This window comes from Papio anubis, chromosome 3, assembly GCF_008728515.1.
Source record: "Papio anubis isolate 15944 chromosome 3, Panubis1.0, whole genome shotgun sequence".
NCBI classification, from domain to species: Eukaryota; Metazoa; Chordata; class Mammalia; order Primates; family Cercopithecidae; genus Papio; species Papio anubis.
The window spans coordinates 68695237-68720763 of record NC_044978.1 but is presented as its reverse complement, the minus strand read 5'-3'; the positions used below and the strand labels follow the sequence as shown (position 1 = coordinate 68720763).

The following is a 25527-nucleotide window of genomic DNA, read 5'->3' as shown; positions in this document are numbered from 1 at the left end:
TATAAGTTAAATCCACAGCACATGGTTGGAGCTACTGGATTAAAAATCATATAAATTTTAAGTCCTGTCAAATTACTTTGTAATACTTCTATATATAAACAGAGATAAAAATTCATTTTACAAACCATAACAAAAGTAAAATTTTATTTTCACGAATACCATCTCCTTCCCTTTTGTAAAAACTAAAAGAAAAATCTTATGCTCGTAGCTATGCTAAAAGAAACAATATGTGAAATTAAGAATGATCATTTACATCTTTGCTATAATAATAAAATATAGTATGCATATATTGGACCTTGTCATGGCAAGAGCAAAAATTAAAACTACATTTTAATTCTATTTTATTATATATTCTATTGAACAGTTGCTAATGTTGTTAGAGTTAACAATTGCCATTGATTTTTCAGATTATCTTTTCACATCAAAATAATGTTAACTTTTATACTTACTATAAAACATATTAAAATTGTTAAAGATAGATATTAAACTGTGGTGAATCTTTATCTTACTGACCTTTCTATGTTCCTGTAGGCTTGATGCTGAAGAACACTTTTTATTGCACACTGAACATATAAGCTTTTTCTTAGGATCTCCTAAAATAGAAATAAAATACCATCATGATTTAAAAATGAGACTATTAAGAGGAACAACAAATAGTGTTTTGAGGTGATATGTAAGTTCATCTTCATAATTTAGAATTCTAAACTATTCAGTGTTGTAGATACATCCATTAAACTTAAAGAGTAAGTTATATTTTAAATCTTCTTTTTAATTATTTTTTAAATAGAGAAAAGACATACAAATTTACTTAACATGTATATAGGGGAGGCTTCAGAATAAAGACCCAAGCTCCCAAGAAAATGCAGAAGCTTATATACCTTTTCATAATTTTTGTTATTATGGGTACATAATAGTTGTATGTATTTTTAGGGTACATGTGATGTTTCAATATAGGCATGCAATGTGTAATAATCACATCAGGGTAATTGGGGTATCCATCATCTCAAGCATCTATCATTTCTTTGTGTTAGAAACATCCCTTCTGTTTTGTTTTTTTTTTTTTAGTTCTTTTATTTTTAAATATACAATATATTCTGTTGTTTTATTTTTAAATATACAATAAGTTATGTTGACTATAGTCACCCTGTTGTGCTATCGAATAATAGATTGTATTTATTCTAACTATGTTTTTACACCTATTAACTATCCCCATTTTATTCACCCCTTCCCTGCTACCCTTCCCAGCCTCCGGTAACCATCATTCCATTCTCTATCTTCATGAGTTTAATAGTTTTAATTTTAGCTTCCATATATAAATTAGCACATGTGAAATTTGTGCAGCTGTGCCTGGCTTACTTCACTTAAGAAAATTAGCTTTACCCATTCTCTCATTGATGGACACTTAGGTTGATTCCAAATCTTGGCCACTGTTAATAGTGCTGCAATAAACATGGGAGTGCAGACACCTCTTCGATATACCGATTTCCTTTCATTGGGGTATATATCTAGCAGTGGAATTGCTAGCTCTATCTTCAGTCTTTGGAGTAACCACCATACCATCGTCCACAGAGGCTGTACTAATTTGCATTCCCACCAACAGCATACAAGCATTCCCCTTTCTCCACATCCTCTCCAGCATTCGTTATTGCCTGTCTTTTGGATAAAAGCCATTTTAACTAGGGTGAGATGATATCTCACTATAGTTTTGATTTGCATTTTTTTCTGATGATTAATTTTGTTGAACATTTTTTCATATACCTGTAGGCCATCTGTACGTCTTCTTTTGAAAAATGTCTATTCAGATCTTTTGTCCATTTTTAATTAGATTATTTGATTTTTTCCTATTGAGTTGTTTGAGCATCTTATATATTCTGTTTATTAATCACTTGTCAGATGGGTAGTTCGCAAATACGCTCTCCCATTCTGTGTAAAAGCTTTCTTTTTAAATTTGAGACATCTTCACAGTTTCATATACCATTTTCTACATATATAAAACTGGCCTTTCACTTTTCCATGTACTAATACTATATATTAGTAAAAGAGAAAATGATATATCCACAAGGAATTCAAATCAAAATTAAATTTAATCAAATGTTTGTAAAAGAAAAAACTAAATTAATTCATAAATTGATTGTGTTAATTCTTCTATATTTCAACTGAATATTTTATTTAATCAGCTGAGTTTTTTAAGATAGAATTTATAGACTATTCTTCCCAGCACTAGGGTCCTATAAAATATTTAAGTATATGCTTTTCAAATTAATGTTAAGAAATAAAGTACAATAAAACAATATATTGGCAATTCATACTATTACTCAAAGCCCAATTCTGTCTTCTTATGTAGTGATTATGTTTATAGTAGCTCATTTCATATTTCAAATTTCACAGTTGTTATAGAAATGAAGAGGCAATCAAACATTATTAAATATGATATAATAAGAGTATCAAATGCACCACAATAAATAACCATAAAATATGTTTTCAACTTTTAATTGGTTGATTTCAAATATACAAAAAGTAAGCATATAGTATAATGAATCACCATCTATCCATCACCTGGTCCCAGCAATGACTCACCATGACTATTCCTGCCCCAATCTCAACCCCATTCACTCCCCCACTTCTCTATATTTTGAAGCAAATCTAAAACAAGTAAAATCAATATTACAAAATGATTTCATTTTATTATAGGACTGCATTTATGAAAGAGAAATACACTTTTAAATGGCAAATAGGAATTTCTGTCTTATTATTCAAGATGCCTATTCCATTTAATGTGCTGCTTTTAATAGGCTATGACAGCCAAGAAAATGCTTCTTAGTGATTGAAAAGTAACATGGCTACTAAAGGAGAAAATTCTCCCAGGCAAAATGAATATCTGATAGCATATATTTGGTCATCACTTTCCTAAACACCACTAGGAGAGTCACCATTCAGAAAGAATATTCCCTCTTTTCCAGCTCCTACTCATTGGGATGGTCCATCTTCCATCGATAATCCTTTATTGCCCTATCCTAGCCCTCATAGCAACTGCTCTTTGATACTAGGCCCTACTCCTTCCCATTGGGTGGGTCCGAGAAGGAGAGAGGAGAGAACGAAACAGATTTCTCCACCCACCACTCTCACTTTACCCCTGCACTCCTGACACAGCTCTGCTGCCAGGTATCAAGGGGAATACATCAAACCCTCATCCCCACTCTTCAATCTTCTCTCTCCTTTTCATGGCTTCTCCTCTACTTCGCCCTAGAAGAATCCTAGCTCCTCTGAGAAGACACACAGGAAAAATGTATGATTATTCATCTGAGAATGTAAATAAATGTTATCTCCCATAAATGCAAAGTCTCTTTGTCAGCAACCATGGAATCTAAGCAAAAGAGAAAGATGGGAAGTGATGAGGAGCTTGGCCCCCTGACTCTCTGTTTCCTCTTAAGTAACTATGAGGAGCCTCATCACTCTACCAGCTCCCCTGGGCTCATGGATAACAGCACCTGCAAAGCTCTAATTAGATGTTATACTGTCTTAACTTCCCTGTTGAGGTAAATCTGATATTTGACTTTCAGATTTAAACTTTCAAAAACATTTAGGAACACATTACTTACATCAGTAGGCCATGTGAGGAAATTAATACAACTGTACTGAATACACAATCACTTAAATACTCAAGTTTCAACACACTGTGAAGCTAAGTATGCTTCTAGGAGCTGGTCTGAGAACCTACCTACCACATGTTACGGTTGCTATGGAAAAATGTGATCCATATTAAAAAAATCAGCTTCTCTCTAATCATCATCCTCAATTCATATCACCTTAACAAAAACAATTTGCCATCAAAGATCTCTTTCTTTGAGTGCCTTGTCTTTTAATAAAGGATTCTACAAGCATGTATATGAGAGCTTCTTTGTTTACTATCTCCAATAGGGAATATTCTTTCCTCAAATGCCTGTGTAGCCCATAGAGGAAAGGGGAGAGGCAAGAGACATACTATGAATGAGAGAATGACATCATGTACCAACCCCAGTGAAATACATGGCATAGTAACCGTTAGCTAAAAAATTAGCAAGTTTTACACTTTATATGGTCAACAAATAAAAAAAAATTATAAAACAAGATTTCCTTTTATGAATTATTTCCTACAAAAACCCCATAAATTTCCAGAATTAGTAATATTACAATATGCAAGGTCAACTACAAGAAGCCTCAAAGAAATTGTGCTTATAGCACAGCCTGAAGACCACATGCCCAGTAAGAATGAAAGTTTCCAGAGTTTCGTATGCATCTGGTTTTTCACTTAGTTCAGCAAACCTAAACTTTAAAACTGACATGAAAGTTCTATTACAATTTATTGCAGACATAGATGAAGAAAATTAAGAATAGCATTTTAACTAGAACAGCATTGAAAATCAAAAAACTATGAAGGCAAGTCTATCAAAAAGTTATGCTTGCCTTTTGCAATCATAGGGAATATCCCGGTATACTGAATTCAGAAAAAATGTCATCTTCCCTAAGTCAGCCATGTATTCTTCAAAAGGAAAGAAAGAAACCAGAACACTGTAAAAGCCTAGTGAAGGGCACCAAGCTGGAGGTGCATTTCACAAGGCCCTACTTCCACCACACAGAGCTTTCACCACAGGCTGCACTTAATATGCAGCCCAAACCAATGATGGAAAGTTGCAGCTAGCAGTTGTTCATACTAGCCTCTATAACTGTATTATTAATAAAGTGAATACTTTTTGGACAATGAACAAATATAGGATACAGATGCTGGTTGCAGATTATCATCTTCTCCTGAATATAAAAATAAACAACTGAAGGGAGAAAAGAAATTCACTTTCCCCAACATCCAGAGACACATAGCTACCCACTTCCCAGAAGTCAAGGCAAAAATAAACACATGAACAAAGAATATGAATAGAAGAACATACAGGGTTTCATAAATCTCAACCTCCTTTAAGGAGAAAGTCTACGGAGGTAAAAAGACAAGAAGTAAAAAGTTAACTGGGACAATACAGCCATCTGTTCAACTCACTGCAATAGATTTAATCCCTAAGCCAAAATATATTTACCGACAGTATACCATGTGCTAAGCAGATAAGCCTAAAAGACAGTCAAATTTTATATTTGTTTTACTGTTTAGCTAGCTATTAGATGAAATTCAAATAATATTTGTTTTCTTAATCCATACATATTCAATTCCAATGTCAAAATGTCTTAGCAATTTTCTCTAACTTAGGAGAACTGTAAGTATTTTCACAAGTTGGATTTTAGTGTAAAAATAATAAGGCAGAAGGACATCACTTAATAATCATACATTTTAACAATTTATAAAAGAAATGTCATATGCTGAAACATTTAAAATTCTTACTTAGAAATATTAATTCTTAATGCACCTGACCACCCAAACATAACTAGACTCTAACTAAGGCTTACAGTTACAATTAATTCAGAAATGGGAAAAAGAATAAATGCTGCTAAATTCAACTTGAGAAAGAAATAGTGTTCAGTGAAAGAAAAAACTCCACTGCCAGCGCTCCACATCTGTGTGAAACACAATGGAAAAGCCAGCTCTCTCCTCAAGAGTGAGAATTAAAAACAGATCGCTGCGGCCTGGGGAAAGGAAGCCCCTTCGGAAACGACCCTCCAATGACTCCTCACCAGTGTGGACATTTTCCTGGTGTCTTTTCAGGGCATCCTTGCTCTTCAGCCTCTTTCCACAGCTGTCAGCCTTGCACACAAACCTGGCATCCCCCCGGCAAGTCTCCTGGTGCTGCTCAAAACTACAAGACAACCAGCAAAGCGGAACAGGGAGAAGAAATGGTGAAGACATACCTACAAAACTCTAACCTCAGCAAGATTTTGTAATACATGCTCCCTAGTAGAGTTTTGGGGTCATTCCATGCATTACCTATGCAGGTAAGAAGAAAAGCATTTAAATTCTGTAGGTATGTGAAACTGAATTACTAAGAAGCATGAAAGTGTGCATGCAAAAAATGACCCACAATTATATAACAGCCATTTCATAACTCAGACACAAAACCTCGATGCTGAACTGAAGGAAGAATTGCAAACAGAGCACTGAAAACTTCGCGAAGACTCCTTCAGACTGCTTTTCGCTGTGCACTGAAGAACACTAAAGGGAAATAGGAAAAAGAGAAAGAAAAAAAACAAAAACTGGAACTCTAAGACAAAAAAGAAACTATGCTAACTCTGAATAAAGTCACGTTCGTGATCCTTTTTTTCATTCTGTCTTTTGCCTTTTTAAATTTTTAGTAGTACCTTATTTAACTCTAAGCTCCTGCTCAGCAGGGTGCCTTTTGTATAAATATATAATACAAAATGCAATAAAAGCAAACTAGAATGAAACTTAACATCTATTTATTTAAAAGCATATAGCCCTTGCTTGTTTTCTTAAGAATATACAATAGAACTTCTAAATATGTAGTATCCTGCTATAATAAAAGTTCTGAAACTCTGAACATTTAGTAAGTTTCAAGCACAATTTTTCATCTCAATTTTTATAAGCAAAAGTTGATGCGTATAATATTTATAGTCTTAGTATGAAATGTAGCATATTTCAGAATTTTAGTTCAATGAAACACAAAAATGTAACATTAAAGCCTATGTTAAAGATTTCCTGCTCATAAGTAAGGTGACATTCTGTTAAAATGAGAAGCTAAGGTTGGAGAAAGAAAGTAAATGGCAGGATGGCAGCACATAAGAGAAAAAGACATATGTTGATGAGATGGGACAATTTATATTACTTTCATACTGGAAGTCATTGGCTTCAACAAAATGATAGTCTACAGTTGTATCCAACATGTAAATATGCTTTTAAATTACTTAAAGCCAATTATCTGATTAAAATTAAAAACTTTAATGAGTAAAAAAAATAAAACTTTACAAATGCATGTATCTACTTTCTCACTTTTAATAATTTCTGATCCTGTAAAATATTTAAATAAAGATAATTTTATGTTGTTAATATAAATTGTTAAAATAAAAAAGGGTACAGAGCTATGTGTGGGATCATCTAATTCATCATATTGTTATATCCGGGACCTATGCATCTTTAAATGATTCCTCCAAAGTTGTTCTCAAATAAACAGTGCTTCCCAAAATGTCCAGGAATTCTTTATACTTTGAACTCTCCCCATTTCTTAAACTTTTATTTTAACAGATTCCAGAAGCAATATAAAATGTAGACAACTAAAAGTCTGTTACCTCGAAGGAGTAACTAAATTAGGTATATCTGAATTTCAGATTAAACCAGTAAGTTTGATACATAATGGCAAATTATTAAATGGACAAAATCAATTACCATAAACAGTGTTTATGTGTTAAAATTCGTAATTTGAATATTTCAAATATCAACATACTATACTAAGAAAAGATGAGTTAATGACAATACCAATGTGAAATGCTTAATGTCTCACTCACACAAAAACATGCGCGTGCACGCGTGCACACAAACACACACACACAGGTTAAAAACTATGAGTTAAGCCAAATGGAATAAACTGTGTTAGCTTATAATTTTAAAGATATTCTTTAATATACGCACTGTCTTTGCAAAGCCTGCTTAACTGGGAATTTCTTCCCACAGTTCTTGCACTTAAATTCTTTCTCCTCTGTGGGTTTCTGATGCAATGTCTGAAGATGCTCAGCAAGAATATCCTCACTGGTAAAACTCGATTCACATTGAGGACAAGCATAGTCCTCTTTACAGCCAAGGTGATCTGCACATTTACAAGGAAGCATATTCATGAGACAAAAATTCAGAGCCAAGAAATGCTAAGTTTTGCTCTCATTTTAAATTAATTAATTAATTGTGCTTAAAGATACCATATGAGTAAATTCTTATTATCACTACAAATATTAATAGTATTGGCCACAAAAAAAAAATAGCAAATGTTACTAGAGAGAAATACATTATTTTCAAAATCACTTGTCTTTCAGCAAATTAATGCAAAGTCAAATTCCTTATTTAATTCATCCTATAATGTTAACTTTTCATATCAAAATGTTAAATTAGAAAACAAAAACTATTCCTGAAATTGGTCATTTTTAGCTCATTTTTACCTTCGCAAGGAGAAAAATCCAACTAAGGCAAACTATATTGAATTACCAAGGGGAATCTCACATACGTGTAAAAAAAGACCAAGGTCATAAAAACAGTGCTGATTAAGCTAGTAGAGTGGGTTAGGCTACACGGTCCCAAATAGACTGGTGCAGGTCTGACCAAATTTCTCAGTGTGCTATTTAAGTAACACATTTGTTTCTGATTATGAAATAAAATTAGATTTAGAAAATGTAGAAAATAAAAAACACCAATAATCCCATCATGAAGAGACAACTGTCATAATATTACTGGCAAGCCTGACTTGCCGTTAGTGCATACATATTCTATGTGCAGTCTAAGAAGAGGTAAATTTAGGATCATACTTTATATACAATCTTATATGTTTCCCCACTTAACATCTTCTCAAGTCAAATGCTGGCGTTTTTTTAAACTTAAAGTACCACAATTTATTTAACCAAACTCTTCATTGTTAGACATTTGGCTGGCTTCTTTGTTTCTTTTGCTGAGTTTGAGTTTATTTTGTTTCTTTGCTTTTCTAAATAAAACTAAGAATTCTAGAATAAAAATAGCCACAATACAAGTGCTTGGTTCATACGATTCTGTTTAACTTTCTGTTGATTCTTTTTACAAAGATAATGAAAACTGGTACTTTAATAACTAAAGCAGAAATCAGGCAGTAATAGGTAAGTAGATGACTTATTTTTAAATTAAAATAATGGACAAAATAACTTGCCCTGAGGACAACAGAGAAAAAAATAAAATACAAAAATAAAGAAAATACAGAATAATATAGAAATAATTCCCATCACCCAAAATATGATATTCCAAATAGCATAATGCATATAAGCCTGTCCTTATCTTCCCCTTAAATAATTCAACTAAAATAAAGAAACAGAAGCATAAGCTGGCAATGGTGACAGAATGTTCACACTTTCTCAGCCAGTAACATGCAGTTAGCACAGAAAAAGTATAGGAAAAGCATACTACCACTTTGACTAATGAAACCAGTATCACTTCTGAAGTGGCTTTGCTCCACAAAATGCAAAAGTACTGTATAGTAAGTATCAGCCTGCTATGGTCTGAATGTTCATGAATCCCCAAAATTCATATGTTGAAACTTAAACCTCAATGGAATTGTATTAAGAGGTGGGCCCTTCGGGAGGTGATTAGGTTATGAGCACCCTGTCCTCATGGATGGGCTTAATCCTTGTAAAAGAAGCCCAAGAGAGCTTGTTTGTCCCTTCTGTCCCATGAGGACATAGCTAGAAGGTGCTATCTAATTAGAAATGAGCCCCTCCCAGACACCAAATCTGCTGGAACCTTGACGGACTTCCTAGGCTCCAGAAATGTGAGCAATAAATTTCTGCTGCTTACCAAGTATCTAGTCTAAAGTATTTTGTTATAACAGCCTGAAAGGATTAAGATGAGGCCTATTACAAAATGTGAATACCTACAGCATCAGTCACATATCCCTTAAATTTCCCTTAGGAGTAAAACACAATAACATAGAAACAAGGCCAATAAGAATTGATTATTCCCTGGCAGTTAACAAGCAAGTGGCTGCAGTATAGACTGAGGAAGGTGTGACCTACGGTCACTGAAAGTTTTTGGGAATGACACTAGGTGACCTAGCAATCCTCCAGGCTTCTGTGATCAGAACAGAAAGACATGACAAGAAGCTGCAGGTTCCCAAAAGATCCCAAACAAGAGGAATCAATCCCCTTCGGATCCAGCAAGCTCTCGTGTACCTCACTTCCACACTCACCTTTTCCCATATGCAGATGAGAAAGTAAAGTCTCAGAAAGTCAGCAACTTGCCCAACGTTACAAGACTGATTAGTGGCAGAGTTAGGGCAAGACTACAAAAATCCTCATTACTCATTATCCCAACGTGCCAGTGAGAGTAGTGAGAGCCAGGAGCTGCCCCAGCAATGCAGCCCTGCCTACAGCCTAGGCAGTCCTAGAGGGTACATCCATCACCCATCCCCAACATACTTTTCCCGCTGTAAGAAAGATGAACCCACCACAGGATACCCTCTGAGAATAATTTTGACAAAAACTAACGTTATTTGAGAATGCCATATTACAAGGCAACTATAATTCAACCACAGTTTAAACTACATTTTTTTTCTACAACTTTTCTTCTCCCAGATCACCAATTAAAGACGCAATACCTTTTCTGCCTGCTGTTGATTGTCTTCTAGAATTTTCAACTTCCCCTTCTTTGATGACTGTCATAATTTGCTGTTCTTCCTCATCAGCCTCCATGTCACTATCCAGGTAGCCAATCAGAAGCTCCGTGTCTGTTTCTATATCTTCAACTGCCAAATAGAAAATGTTTTCTCCTTCCTGAAACAAATTTTTTTAAATGCTGAACCATTCATTTGTTTCTGATAGTAATTAAGAAATAATTTTAAGACACATTAATAGAGTACTATGTGTGCATGGAAAGTTATTACTACTTTTTTCAAATTTCTAGTTGATCTAGGTGCTGAAAAAGGCAGGTGGCAATATTCAGTTACCTGGCAAGTAAAATACAAATACATATGACAAAAGGGTAGTGACATTTATACATGTCAAATGAAATATGGATAATTACGTCCAGTTTTCAAAGTGAATTTTGCATCACTAACTGGCCTTATGCAAGCAACACTTTGTGGTGGCCTATAAATGCAGTTGTCATGCAACAGTGTTATTTACACGTGCAGACAGAGAGCAATGAGATATCAATGATTTTGTTATTATTAACACTAACACAAAACTTAAAAAAAAAAAAAAAAGTCTTTCAAGTTCTAACATAAACACAAACCAGAGGAAGTGTAAATAAGTTCGTTCCCCGAAAGAATTTACTGAAACCTGGTCCTGATTTAGAAAAAATAGTAGACATCTGGGAAGTTCAAGGTGTTGACGGAGCCATCATGTGTACCTCACCTCTTTGGTCTCTCTAAATCCCACTGAAATGACAGACACAAGAAGAAGAAAAAAAAACAAAGTCCACCATCAACATATCAAGGTATTTTAGAAAGTCCTAGAAAACAGAAATCAGACATAGTCAAAATAATAGATAACTAATGCAGAGGAAACCTCGACCAATAACAGACACAGAAGAGGAATGCTACAAAGGACCTTCTTTCCAAGGAAACTCCAGAGAAACTTCACACTTGGAATCAACTGATACAAAAACCACGCTGGGCCTTGGGCCAATCACCAGGGAAGCCAGAACTGAGGCTGTAAAGCGGGCTGTCCCCAGAAGAAAGCACCCAGAATTGCTCTCTTTTACATAGTTAAGGATTTGTTCTGGGAGGGTTCCTAGTGAGGCTGTTGAATATAAAGAAAAGCAAAACAGAGACTGAATTTATTGAACCTTCATAGTGGCAAAGGCAGGAAAGGACAAAGAAAATAAGCTCCACCAATGAATGAAATTCAATAAAGCACAGAGCACAGAACAAAGCCTTCTTTCCTTTCGCAATGTCACAGCACTTATGTTTAAAAGGAGGAGGAGGAAGACAAAGGAGAAGAAGTGAGAGGGGAAGGAAGAAGACAGAGGGGAGGAAGGAGAGTGTATGCATGTATATATTTATGTATATATGTAAACACAATTAGAACCTTCATGAAAAATCGCAAAGACATGCATCAAATTGTTTACACAGCTATTTTGAGGATGGGAGAGGGGCCATATTCAACATTGTTTTAGTTTGGGAGGACTTTTTTGAATAACAAGCATAGACTACTTTATAATTTTAAAACAATATATATCAGAAAATTTCATGGAAGAGACAGAAATTATGATCATATTCATCCAATACTACGGAAGGAAGACTTGATTCAAAATTTCAAAGCACTGAAGCAAATCTAATCATGAGCTATACTTAATTTACAGACATTCCTATAACATTTGAACACTCTTGGAAGTTTTTTAATTTTATATATCCAAAAACATTAAAAAGGTTATTTCTAGTTAAGATCACTGAATTAACTTCTATACAATTGGTACTCTTAGTGCAACAAAAACAAACAAGCAAAAAAATATATAGACACCAAGAGGTCTTTTTAACTCAAAAGCAGCATTTTCCAGGTCTTTATTAGATGAGTTTTTAACTGTTCGGGTAACTCACTCACCTAATAAAGACTTCAGAATGCAATAATAAATCTTAGTGTTTATCTGATCAAAATTCACGAAAGTTAATTGAACCGTCATCCTAGTATATTAGTGATTAATTTTGTGATGGTTTTGATAGCACCAAGTAAAGATAAAAATTTTTAATTTTAAAACACGATACGATTATTAACTTAAACTGTAATAATAGGATATGGCACATCTGTTTAGAGGCTCTGTAATAAAAGAAAACGTTCATATACCAGCTAAAACTTTAATTTCATGAAAGTAATGGCAGCATTACAGCCTCCGCAGGACCAGCTGCATGTTTTTTCTCTGTTTGCCAAAAAATGTGATATAAAGAGGAATAAAGTTACAGGTATTATTTCAATCTATTTATTTAATGGGGATGTCTGGATATCTCTGTACATATAATTCCAATCACTGTGCAGACCAACAGTCTCTGTCCTTTCATTTGCTACCCCAATACTATTAAGAAGTATCCTCTCAAATCACTTCCTTGCATACACTGCACTAATTTTTAATCATCCTACAAATCCTGCAACTCTTCGTGCTGTTGTTCTCCTCCCTGCACACCTCAGATTGACAAGTCCTGCCACATTCCTAATTTCTGGAGCCATTTTGTCCACCTGGAGGCTCATCCCAGGCCTAATCTCCTGCCCTTTGGCAGGAAGGATTTAGAGTTGCTTCCTGTTTTGGGTGTTTGTGCCCACAAACCTCATGTTGAAATGTGATCCCCAGTGTTAGAGGTGGGGCCTGATGGGAGGTGTTTGGGTCATGGGGACAAGCCTCTCATACATGGCTTGGTGCCATTCTCAGGGTAATGAATGAGTTCTTCCTCTATTACCTCCCCAGAGAGCTGATTATTAGAAAGAGTCTGGCACCCTCCTTATCCCCTCTTCGACTACAACACATGTTGGTTTCACTTTACCTTCTACCATGAGTGGAAGGAGCCTGAAGCCATCACCAGAAGCAGATGCTGGCACCATACTTCAGTACAAGCCTACAGAACTGTGAGACAAATACTCATTTTTTTATACATTACCCAGTGTCAGCTATTCCTTTATAGCAACACAAATGAACTAAGGCAAGAGTGTTGCCCCAATGCTCTGGGACTCAGTATCAGCTTCTTCTTGTCACGTTATTGTTAGCCTAGCAATAACCTTGTGGTTCAGATTTGATCATCACTGGTTTAATATTCTCATCCTGAGATTAATTCTCCTTACTACGTCTATCATTTCTGGTCTTAGGTTATTCCCTTGAGCACAGTCCCTCCTGGACTCCTTGTATATACACTTAAGATTAGCCACCTTTCTGTGACTCTGCCTAGGGGCTGAGATCCTGCTTGTGATTCAAGTCACTAGCTCCAGGTGATTTTATTAAAAACACTTAGAAACTTGTTCAACATCAAGGCCTGCTGAAAAGCAAATATTCCCCAGCCGTCGACTTTCAGAGCATTATAATTTGAATACAACATATTTATAGAACGAATGGTTTTACAATTGTTATTCATCTCTTGTATTACTGCCTATTGTTTTGAATTTTTTGTCTTTTTTTAGTCTCATTTCATTTTGCTTTATTTTATTTGCACGTTGTTTTTCGGCTAATCACTTCTACTGCACACTGTTTGTAATATCAAAAAGTCACCACAGCCTAAAGGCCCAAAAATATAAGTTGAAAAAAAAAGTCAAATCTCTAACAATTAGTTTTAAAACATTTATCAAATGTCATTTTAATTTTTAAAAATGTATGTAAATCAATATGCCCCAAAAAGAAAAAAAAAATATGTAAACAAAGGTGTTAACAGGGCTGTTTCTAATGGAGGAAATTGTGAGGACTTTGTATAGTCATCTTCTGCTACTCTACATTTTATAATTTTTCTAGAATTAATTTATTTATTTTATTTATTACTTTTATAGTAAAAGATAACAATGGATAATTAATGAATCCTGTTCCTTGATAACAGGAAGCAGTACTACATGGTGACCAAAGAAAGCAGGGCCTTGGGCTGCTCAGGGTTCAAAATCTCACTCTAGATTGACTAGCTATGGGACTGAGCAAACAGCCTAATCTCCCAAATCACCAATTTCCTCATTCGTAAGACGGAGACAATAGTAGTGCCTATCTCATAGGATGGCTGTGAAGATTAAATTTGGTAATATTTGCAAAGTCTAGCCAGGTGCCCTACAAGCTGAAAGCATTCATGAATGACAGCTACTATCATTACTATTTAACAAAAACTTGAATGCCAGTGGTTAACATATTCATTTTGTTTCCAAAGTCTGTTTCAACCAAACTATCACACAAAGTTGCTTTTAGCATGCTGCTTTTGATTACATTTCATTTGGCCAAAATGCTCTCAGTCAAAATATAATCCAGTTCCACTGCCTGCCTAGCAGAGCTCTGAAATGCTCTGCCCTGGATCTCCTGTTGTCATGCTCTCTTCCCCTGTTAACATGTTAAAGTGTTGCTCTGGTTTGGACCTCAGATACCAATCACTTGTCTGAACCATACCTAAGGTGTCCAACCATGAAGTCTGCCTGCAATTGAGGGGTTTCCAAGGACAGGGATTATTCAGTGCTAAAACTGAGGCAGTCCTGGCCAAACTAGGATAGCTGGACACCCCAACTACATCCATCACGCTCTCCATAATCACATTCTTAACTCCACTTAATATTTCCTAACAACAATATTGACTGGGTCTACCTCCTTCACCATCTCTAGGTCCAGATTAGGATTCTCAACATTTAGGGCCAGTCATATTCTCAGATACAACTCCAACACCTTACCAAGTGAACTCCCATCATCTGAATTTTCATGTCATTCTCTTATCCCCAAATCTTCTTCAAATGTACCTGCTCCTTTTCTTCCATCCAACCAGTACACTTCTCAGAAAACACAAAGCTAATTCCTACCTTAGTACAACTGCAAAAATGCCACTTGGCCCCCTTGCTATAACTCCTCCATGTCCTCTGAGGCACAGCTCACTTTCACCCTCCTTCGAGAAACTTTCTCTAATCTACTAAATTCATGTAGGAACTTTTAATTAGGAGTTCTCTATGTCAGTTGCCTTAACTTCAATTGGACACATCATTTACTTCTGTGGTTTTTGTCACTTAATTCATGTGATCAATGAATTTCTAATATGTGTTGCTCTTACCTCCCCAAAAGATGATTTTCTCAAGTGGACAAGAATTATCAAGTATAAGCTAATATCATAATACTTGCTCAATATTTTTTAAATAATAGGTAGTAAAATAGTTGTGCCAGAAGAAAAACAACACATAAGCTTACGCAACTTTTCCTTTATTTATTTATAGCTGGGAGGCTATTAAAATAATCCAGGTCATAGATAGTGGTGACTCGAGAGGACTGTAGCAGTGAGTAGTGGAGGCAGTGGGAAGTAATCATTCTGAGCATGCTTTGAAGGGAAAGCAGATGCCATTTCCTGATAGATTGTATATGGAGTGTGAGAGAGGAAGGGTCAGGGATGAGTCCAAGGTAATGAAGTTTTCCCTGAAGCATTCACAGATGTTGCTGTATTTAATAATGATACTTCTTACAGAATCGAAACAAAACACTAACTGAATTTTTGCTTTAAAGCTATCTCTTCTCTGTATATATAAATATAATTTCATGTGGACCTTCACTAAGGCACCCTGGAATATTAGTCAATTCAATCATTTACTATCCTTCAACAAATCTACAAAGGAGTCATTCATAATCCCCAACCAAAAAAAATTATTTTAGATGAAAAATTGACTCACAAAGCCCTTCCTTCGGACAACGAATGCATTCTGATAAGAAAAGAAGAGAGTAGAATTTTGTTTCTTTGAACAAACCTGAAAAACAATACCAGTGGCTTAGATTGTTTCAGACTGGTCATTTTGGTAACATCATATAATATGGAATTCAGATTTGCTGGCAAACACACACACAAAAGCTTCTCCAAATACGGTAGTTGTCATGGTTTTCAAAAAAACTTTTGTAATAAAGATAAGCAAATCCAGAAAAAAAAGCAATAACCTGGCTAGGATGCTTCAGCAGAAAAGTCAGAGGTAGTGCCATGTGGTATGGCCATTACAGAGCATTCTCTGGAGGCAGGGGCACCACCAAACTTCTTATGCATCAAATTAATCATTGCTAAATTCAGAAAGTTTAGAAGAGCAGTCATATAAATACAGTGATATTCAAATAACATTTCAACTGTCATGAATTTTGAATGGTTTACTTTATGTAAATGGTCTTAAACAACACTATAAGAAAAAAACTACTATCATCAGTATCTCATCTCACACTAGTAACCTAATTCTTAGATTCCCAAGGTATCTCAGCGCACTGGGTGGGAAGTTCCATCACAGAAAATCAATCCGTGGGTAAGAGAATCCCAGCTCCTATGCCAAGGGCTAATATCAAGGCCTGAGGGAAAGCACTGGAGAAGCCAGCCAGATGGTAGGCTTTGGAACCCGATTAGGAATCAGTACGGCCCTCAATGTCCTCATTGTAAAATAGAAAATACAACGCCCCTAGACTTATTAGTGCTTTGGAATGGATTCTACTGCAAATTTCTGCTAATTACATGGCTAAGAACACTTAGAAGGAATAATAGTATCCCTCATTTATATAGCACTTTGCAGTTTCTAGTTTTTCATGTACTTTATCTCATCTTACCTTCATGGAACCCTTGGAGATATGGATGGAAATGTCCAGTACACTGGATAGATACTGGCTTGGGAGTCAGATAGACTTGAATTTGTATCCTAGTATATAACTTAGTAGATACACATCTTTAGGCAAGGTTATCTTAACTTCCCTTTCCTCATTTATAAAGTGGGTTCAATAGTATCTACTTTAAAGAATTGTTTTGAGGATTAATTAATACAGAATATGTAAAGTACACCTGGCAGATAGGAAATGGTTAGCATCAAGGTCTGTCTCCAACAGGAACTTCTCCAAAGGAGACCCTCCAACACAACTGCATTTTACGTATGGGAAAACTGAGGCTCAGAGATGAAAAATAAAGTGTAAAGATCTCACAAACAGTAAATTCTAGAGCCAATCTAGAACCTGAGGCCAGGACTAGCATCATGAGAACTAGAATAATCAGGTCAGGAATTAAGTAGAATTAGTTATGAAATTATGCAACTATAATTTTAACTTCACTAGATAAAATATTTTCCAAATGAGTCTAAAATAATCCAATGCATTTAAGTGCTGAAGGGAATTTGGCCCCATATAATTTTTTATTCTTTCTCTTTACTTCAGTGACTTACAAAATTATTCTTTTTTGGTCAAGCACTGGGCTGAAAACATAGTTTACTTTGTGGTCTCAGTCTCCAGTATGGGAGAAGCTTACATTCCACTACCTAGCTACATCTGATATTAATATATTCTTAGAGTAGTTCCCTATATGTGGCATATAACAGGAAGAACACTTAAGACTATCTTCTGGCTTTGGCTTGGCCACTCTGAGGCTCTGTCACCTTGGGGAAGCCTCTTATCATCAGAACTCTTATTTTATCTGTAAAACGATGGAGTTGGACTTTACAATCTCATCCTTTCTAGAGCTAGACTCAATCGCAAGTGAAATAAACTCATCTTTGGGGAGTCTAGTTAATGAATTTAAAAGGAAAATTACATATACAGGTTGATCTGATTACTGCTTTCCCTCTCAGACCTCACCCTACTAAAACAAAACATGGTATGGAATTAAGAGAAATACCTAACTAAGATTCCTATGAAAAGCTGGAATACACAACCTTGTAAGGTTGAGAGGCCCATTCTCCAAAATTACATAGAGTAACATAAGCCATGCTTTGATAAGATTTTATCAATGTGACTACTTCTGTATTGTGGTAATGGTTAGGACCAAATGAACTCAAGATGCGTTCCAGTCTAATTATTTCTGCTTCTATCACTACACAGAAACATTTACTCCTAGATATCTAGGAGATAAATCTAATTTTCAAATTCCCTATGACCCTTCCACATCCGGCATTATGTGTATACCTCAACTTTCTCTGATAATTTGCCCTTTGTCTCTTCTCAAGTGCCATGCCTCACTAGCATAAATCTATCCTAATGAATTTATATATCTGAGGTTCAGTTCTGCTATTTCAAAACAGTAAAAGTCTCTTGTTTCACAAGGAAATACTAGTCCCCACTGTGTGCAAATAAATACAACTCCAGGAGAGGCCACGGGTAATTTGGTATTTCAGCTGTATCTGTATGTAGCTTAACTCAGTTTTTGTTTACTTGTTGGCAGGCTGCTATCTACATGTGGACACTGTAAGAAAAACCATGATTGTGAAATTGACAAAGGCACAATTCATCGTATTGAAAAGGTAGTAAATAGTGAAAATCCACACTATCCAGCTAACATGACTAATGGGTAATCCACGGAAAAGGGAATTATCTTCAAAACAATGCAAGGGCTTACAAATGAACAATTTATAGCAGTGTAGAGGGAAAAAAAAGTCTCTGAACTGCTATCCAATAATCAATAGAAGTAAAAGACAAGTGATGAAGGTGCAAAAAAAGAAAACAGAATGAAACAGTAAAGATTTCATATTTAATATCCTCTCACATAAAGCTTCTTTACTAAACTCCTGAATCAGCCTTAATCTGTGTATCAGTATGTCTACACCGCTCAGCCTACAAAGCTGACAAACATCAAGAAAAAAAATCATTTCCACACTAAAATTCACAAAATGTACCTATAATCCAACAATAAAACCAAAAGTCTTTGAAATAAGACATAAATGTAATAGACCATAGGATTCCTGTTTATTCACTCTTCTCGCAGTAAGAGGACTTTCCCAACTTGCCATGTGACACAGAAAGTTACCTTTGGGGTGTGGGTATTATGAGTTTGGCCGGGTGACTTGCACTGACTGATGAAATGTGAACAGAAGCAAAGTGAACTGCGTCCAAGTGAAAGCTTTAAAAATCATCACATTTTGGCCACTGCTGTCTTTCCCCTCTGCCAGGAAAACACATGTCCCTGATAAGGGTTGTATCTTCAGATGCCATGTGGAGCCAAGCTGTGGACAGAGTCATAGCCTCTGGCAGCCTATACTTTTATCAGCAAGAAATAAACCTCTGCAGCTATAAACCACTAAGAGTTTAGGGTTGTTCACTGGAGCAGTCTTCTGAGCAAAAATTGACTGAAGCAAAATAATATTCTTAAAAATTTTTTTATTTGAAAATAAGAAGCAAGTGACTTGAAATCAAGGAAAATAATGTGAGGCAGAAAATGACAGATGTATTTAAAACAAAGAACAGGGCAGGATATACTGATTTCATGTTCAGAGTTACATTAATCAGGTCCTATAAGAAAAATGAAGTTTCAAAGAACTGCAAATAAAATGTTGTTTGCTAGTCATAACTTATAATCAGTCATACAGTGAGGAAACAGTTTAATATGATTCCTAAAAACAGAATACTATGCTAAACAAAAAAAATCAAATCTATAAGCAAAGAATATCAATCACAAATTACTAACATAAGTGTGTATGTATACACATATTTTTCCCTGAGGGGCTCAAGCAGAGATAGTAATGTCTGAACCATCTCATGACACAAATCTGATATCATGGAGAAAAGAATCAACAGAAAAGAACATAAAATAAACAGAAGAAGTCGCTACTTTTTCTTGTGATGTGAGCTTGGGTAGCAATGGCTTTTGAAAGAAAAATATATACACTCCACCTCTTTTATTTAAAAATAAGTTATCAATATTGACAAACCACGAAAGTGTTGAATCAGATAGTGCTGCGGAGGAGAGGGCAGCCATTTTATATACAAATGATTAGAGGGCAGACATGTTCTTATTGCAAATTTGCTTTATTTACATCAGAAGCGCTTTTAACTGACCTCCCCTTAATTGGGTCTTACACTTAACTGACACTCTGCATATCACAAAATCTACTGAATGATGCCCCACGCGAAGTCTTGTCAATTAGTAAGCTGCTGCCTTCTTATTTGCCCACACATTCTGTTCCTACCACCTGACTGTCAGGCATGCTTCCAACAGTCCCACACCTGTTTCTACACCTATTCAAAACATTCATTCCTTCACCTGTTCAAAACACTGAGGACAAGTTACTGTAATCATATAATTTAACTACATTTTAAATAAAGACAGCTGAGTAAGAAAACTTCAATTGTTTCTAAGAAAATCAATTGAATGTGTTGAAAAGTCTTAAAGATAAGCCTATAAGAGAAATGGTCAAATTATATGAGTCAAAACAATTATAAAAGATAGGGGAAAATCACAACTCTAGAAGGACTCTGAACTTAGGTTGCTTTGCAAGAGTCTACTTATACTACTTTAAAAAGAGTAAAACTGGATATTGAGTGGTTATGAAAAAATATGACAGCAAATGCTAATGAGAGAACCTATACTTAGAACCAAGAAAGCTTTGATCATAAATCAGTACATTGGCAAATAAAGATAGATTTATAAAACTTAAGGTAAAATAAAATGTTTGAAGTATCAAGTCTATGATGCCATACTGGGGCCAACTTTTATTAACTTAATATGAATTGGTCCATATCACATCAGAAAAGAGAGTGCCAACTAAATTATTATATAAGCAGGTCTGAGGAATAGACCCCCCCCATACATGCTTCCTAACCACCTGTGCTGGTCCTATCAGAGTCTTTTCCATGTTCATCTGTATTTATTTAGCTGAATCCCCAACTGGGTTGGAAGCTCCATGGGGAAGGGATTATACACTCAAATTCTATTAGTCCATTCTCCCACTGCTATGAAGAAATACCTGAGACTAGGATATTTATAAAGGAAAGAGGTTTAATTGACTCACAGTTCTGCATGGCTGGGGAGGCCTCAGCAAACTTACAATCACAGCAGAAGGCACCTCTTCTGGGGGAAGGGGAGATAATCAGTGCCCAATAAATGAGGAAGCCCCTTATAAAACCATCAGATCACGTGAGAACTAAATCACTGTCATGAGAACAAGGTAGGGAAACTGTCCCCATGATTCAATTATCTCTACCTGATCCCTCCGATGACGCATGAGGATTATGAGAACTACGATTCAAGATGAGAGTTGGATGGGAACACAGCCAAACTTTATCACAAATTATATATAAATTATTCTCCAAATATTCATTTATGCTGTATTGCATGAGAATTAGCTAAACACAAACCTCTCTTCTCCCTGGCCTCCTCACTTCCCCATGAGCTTGTAAGCCTGCTGAGGGCAGGCACTATATCATATTGACCTTTGTGTCACCTCAGTACCTGATTTGACACTTTGCTCACTGAAGGTTATCAACAAAGTATCTGCTAAATTGAATCAAATATGAGAAAAAAAAAATGTCATTTCCTTTTGAAGTAGTAACACAGTAAAGGCAAGAATGTCATTCAGAAAGTAGAATGAGCTACAATGGGGTTGTAGAATAAATTTCCTATTCTCAACAAATTCTTAAGAAGTCAAAAGCTGGTCAACAGTTGAGAGGGTGAGAGGGTTTCATCCAAATCTTAAAAAAAGATTAGACAAGCAACTATGCTCCCTGGAAAGAGAACCAGCATTACGCCAAGCATACCCCCATTTGACATACCAGAAACGTGTTAGATAGCTGAAAGTTTATTCAACACATTTACTACAGCATATAATGTGCAGAGTATTGAATACCCACACATATAAGGCTGGTCCTTCCCCCTGGACTTTATATGCCCTCAGGGGAAACAGAACAAACAGGTTAAGTAACAGTACAGTAGTCCCCTTCTTATCTGCACTTTCACTTTCTGCTATTTCAGTTAACCTTGGTCAACAGTGGTCCAAAAATATTCAATGACAAATTCCAGAAATAAACAATTCATGAGTTTTAAACTGGGTGTCATTCTGAGCAGTGTGATAAAATCTAAGGCTGCCCTGCTTCATCCCACCTGGGACAGGAGTCCTCCCTTTGTTCAGTGTATCCATGCTGTGGATGCTACCCATTCATTAGTCACTTGGGAGCCTTCTCAGTTATCAGACCAACTGCCACCTGTCACAGTGTTTGTGTTCATGTAACCCTTATTCTACTTAGTAATAGTCCCAAAATGCAGAGTAGTGATGCTAACAACTCGGATAGTCCCAAAAGAAGTTGTAAAATGCTTCCTTTAAGTGAAAAGGTGAAAGTTCTTGACCTAATGAGGAAAGAAAATAATAATAATAATAATATGCTGAGATTGACAACATCTATGCTAAAAATGAATCTTCTACCATAACACTTTGAGGAAGGAAAAAGAAATCTATACTAGTCTTGCTGTTGCACCTCAAACTGCAAAAATTATAGCCATGGTTCGTGATAAGCACTTAGTTAAGATGAAAAAGGCATTAAATTTGTGGATAGAAGACAGGAACAGAAATGTGTTCCCAGTAATTACAATCAAACTTGGTACTATCCAGTTTCAGGCATTCACTGGGGATCTTGGAACATATCCCCAAAGAGGGGGCTACAAAGTGTAAAAAGGGGCAAGATGGTTGTACAGAGAATGGTGGTTACAGAATTTTTCGAGGTAGTTTCACGCTGATGTTTGAAACTCACTCTGAATATGTGAAAACTAGATAAGTTCTAGACAATATAATATTAGTAGGGAATGGGCTCATTAAAATAGAGAAAACAACATTAGCAAGGTCAAAGCACTAAGAAAAGTAGATTTATGCTATAAAAAGCAACAAATCTAGCTTGGTTATTACAGGAAAGTTATAAACGATCAGACTAAAAAGTAGCTTCAACATGTGGAGGGACTGAAAAGTCAGGCATAGATTAAACATGGCCTATGGATTGCACATTTGAAAAAAACTAGTTGAAAGCAGCCTGTAAGAAATGTTCATTTGATCAATGTGATGGTTAATTTTATATGTGCTGAATATTTGTGTGCCCCCAAATTCCTATGTTGAAATCTAATTTCCCATGTAATGGCATTTAGAAGTGGGGTCTTTGGGATGTGATTAGGTCATGAGGATGGATCTCTCATGAATGGGATTAGTGCCCTACAGAGCTCCCTAGTTCTCTTCCCCCACATGAGGTTACAGCAAAAAGACAGCTGCCTATGAAACAGGAAGCAGGCCGTCATCAGACAACTGAAACAGCGGACACCTTGATCTTGGATTTCCCAACCTCCAGAACTGTGAGGAATAAATTTCTGTAGTTTATAAGCTACCCAACATATTCTATTTTTGTTACAGCAGCCTGAACAGACTAAGGCAATGTATCAACTGGACTAGGACATGGAGTGTCCAGATATTTGGTCAAATATTATTCTGCGTGTTTCTGTGAAGTTGTTTTTAGATGAAATCAACATTTATATCAGTAGACTAAGTAAAGCAGATTACCCTAAAAAGTGTAGGTGGGCCTTATCCAATCAGTAGAAGGCCTGAATAAAACAAAAAGGCTGATCCTCCTCCAAGCAAGAGAATTTCAACTATCATTAAGCAAGGAATTTGGCTTTTCATGCCCTCAGACTCAAATTCAGGTATTTCTGTGTCTCAAGTCTGCCTGCCTTTGGACTGAAACTACACCATCATTTCTCCTGGCTCTCATGCCTTTAAACATGAACCAGAATTACACATGTGCTCTCCCAGTTCTTCTTCCTGACTCACCTGCACATAATCCTTCAATGTCAACAATTTTTAATTCTATGATTGTTTTCACGTAACTAATTTGAAAATAGTTCTGATAAAGATAAATCATATGAAAAATTGTTGAGCACTTATGAGCTCTTAGGACTTGAGCACATAAGGTGAAGCACTTAGGACTAAGTATAACATAATGAAATAAAATACAGTACCTATTCCTAAAGAGTTTACAGTATTCCTAAAGAGTGGAAATAGCCATTAATCAACCACCAAAGAAATAAAAATAACTTGATGAATGTGAAGACAAAGAGCAACACGGTGCTATTGAAGTATATAATAGAAAACTGACATAGTCTAGAGTTCAAATAGGAGAAACCTAGCAAAGGGAAAATATGTGTGTGTGTGTGTGTGTGTGTGCATGTGCCTGTGCCTGTGTGCATGCATGTACACACATATTTGAAAGTTGTAGAATAAAGGTGATATGGTTTGGTTGTGCCCCCACCCAAATCTCATCTTGAATTCCCACATATTGTGGGAGGTAACTCATAGGGACAGGTCTTTCCAGTGCTGTTCTTGTGATAGTGACTAAGTCTCACAAGATTTGATGGTTTGAAAAATGGGGGTTTCCATGCACAAGCTCTCTCTTTGCCTGCCGCCATCCATGTAGGATGTGACTTGCTCCTCCTTGCCTTCCACCATGATTGTGAGGCCTCCCCAGCCATGTGGTACTGTAAGTCAACTAAACTTCTTTTTCTACCCAGTCTCTGGTACATCTTTATCAGCAGCATGAAAACGGACTAATACAAAAGGAAAGGAACTCATACATTGAATAGCTGGGTAAAAGAATATAAGCTATGAAGGTGAAAGAAAAAAAGTGGTTTCAGGGAAGCCAACAAAGGGTGAGTTGAAAGATGGAGGTAGCTGTCCACAACACCTAATGTTGCCTTGGAGTCTAACAAAAGGAAGTCTGAAAAGCATCAAGTGGCTTCATGACAAGGACAGAACTAGCAACCTGAGAGAGAACAAACAGAAGGCCAGAGGGAAGCAGAAACCAGGTTAGTGTGGGTGGCAGAGTACGCTGGAGGTAAGAAAATGAAGACACAGCTTATAGACAATTGAAGGAAGGAGAGGATAAAGATCAAATGGAGAGAAGGGACAACCTACAAGGCAAGTGTTCATCAGAAAGAGAAACAGGTAGATTTGTTCTTAAGAAAGAGGAGGGCATATTTCTCTATTCTAGGAAAAAAAGAATGAGAAAGTGTGCATTTGTAAGGCAGTGTGAATGTTGATGTCAGAAGTTCAGGATATATAAGTATTGTTTATTATCATCTTTCCTAATATTCCAAAAATGAGAAAAATATGTTTTATAATATCTTTTTAATTTTAATATATTTCCAAATGTTAACAAAGACTATTACATCTCTTCTTGGTCTTTTTGCTAAGATCAAGTATAAAACAGGATACTTGTATTTTTCTATAGAAACATCCTCTTAAGCACTGAAAGTGCCCTCAATTCCAAATGACTTCTAACCCATGATTTCTCCTGTAAGTCTTACAGTTACTTTAGTAGCTTTGGTGTTAGATCAATTGTAAACATCACCACAACTCATATATTTAAAATGTACTTAAAACATATATCTATCATTGTTGTAAAATGTACAAGTATTCATCTGAATCTTCTAGATAAAAACTGACTATTATGCTTATCATCTCTCTGTAACTGAGGGAATCTAGATACTA

The 25527-nt window shown here is 35.8% G+C and overlaps 1 protein-coding gene across 16 annotated transcripts in view; it reads right to left on the bottom strand.

The window, feature by feature from the left end:
• The window catches only part of PRDM5 (PR/SET domain 5), a 233282-nt gene that overhangs the window by 115491 nt on the left and 92264 nt on the right, over positions 1-25527 (bottom strand). For 14 of the 16 annotated variants that reach the window (XR_002522179.2, XR_001902801.3, XR_001902802.3 and 11 more), the window contains 5 exons: positions 10251-10425; positions 7559-7733; positions 6035-6127; positions 5653-5774; positions 514-593 (listed from right to left, as the gene is read on the bottom strand). Coding sequence is in view for 13 of the 16 variants with exons in the window: in XM_003899135.5 (XP_003899184.1) it covers positions 514-593; positions 5653-5774; positions 6035-6127; positions 7559-7733; positions 10251-10425 (645 nt within the window). In the remaining 3 variants the exon portion in view is untranslated. The remainder of the gene's footprint in view (positions 1-513; positions 594-5652; positions 5775-6034; positions 6128-7558; positions 7734-10250; positions 10426-25527) is intronic. The other 2 variants (XM_003899136.5, XM_009207498.4) reach the window with 1 other exon arrangement.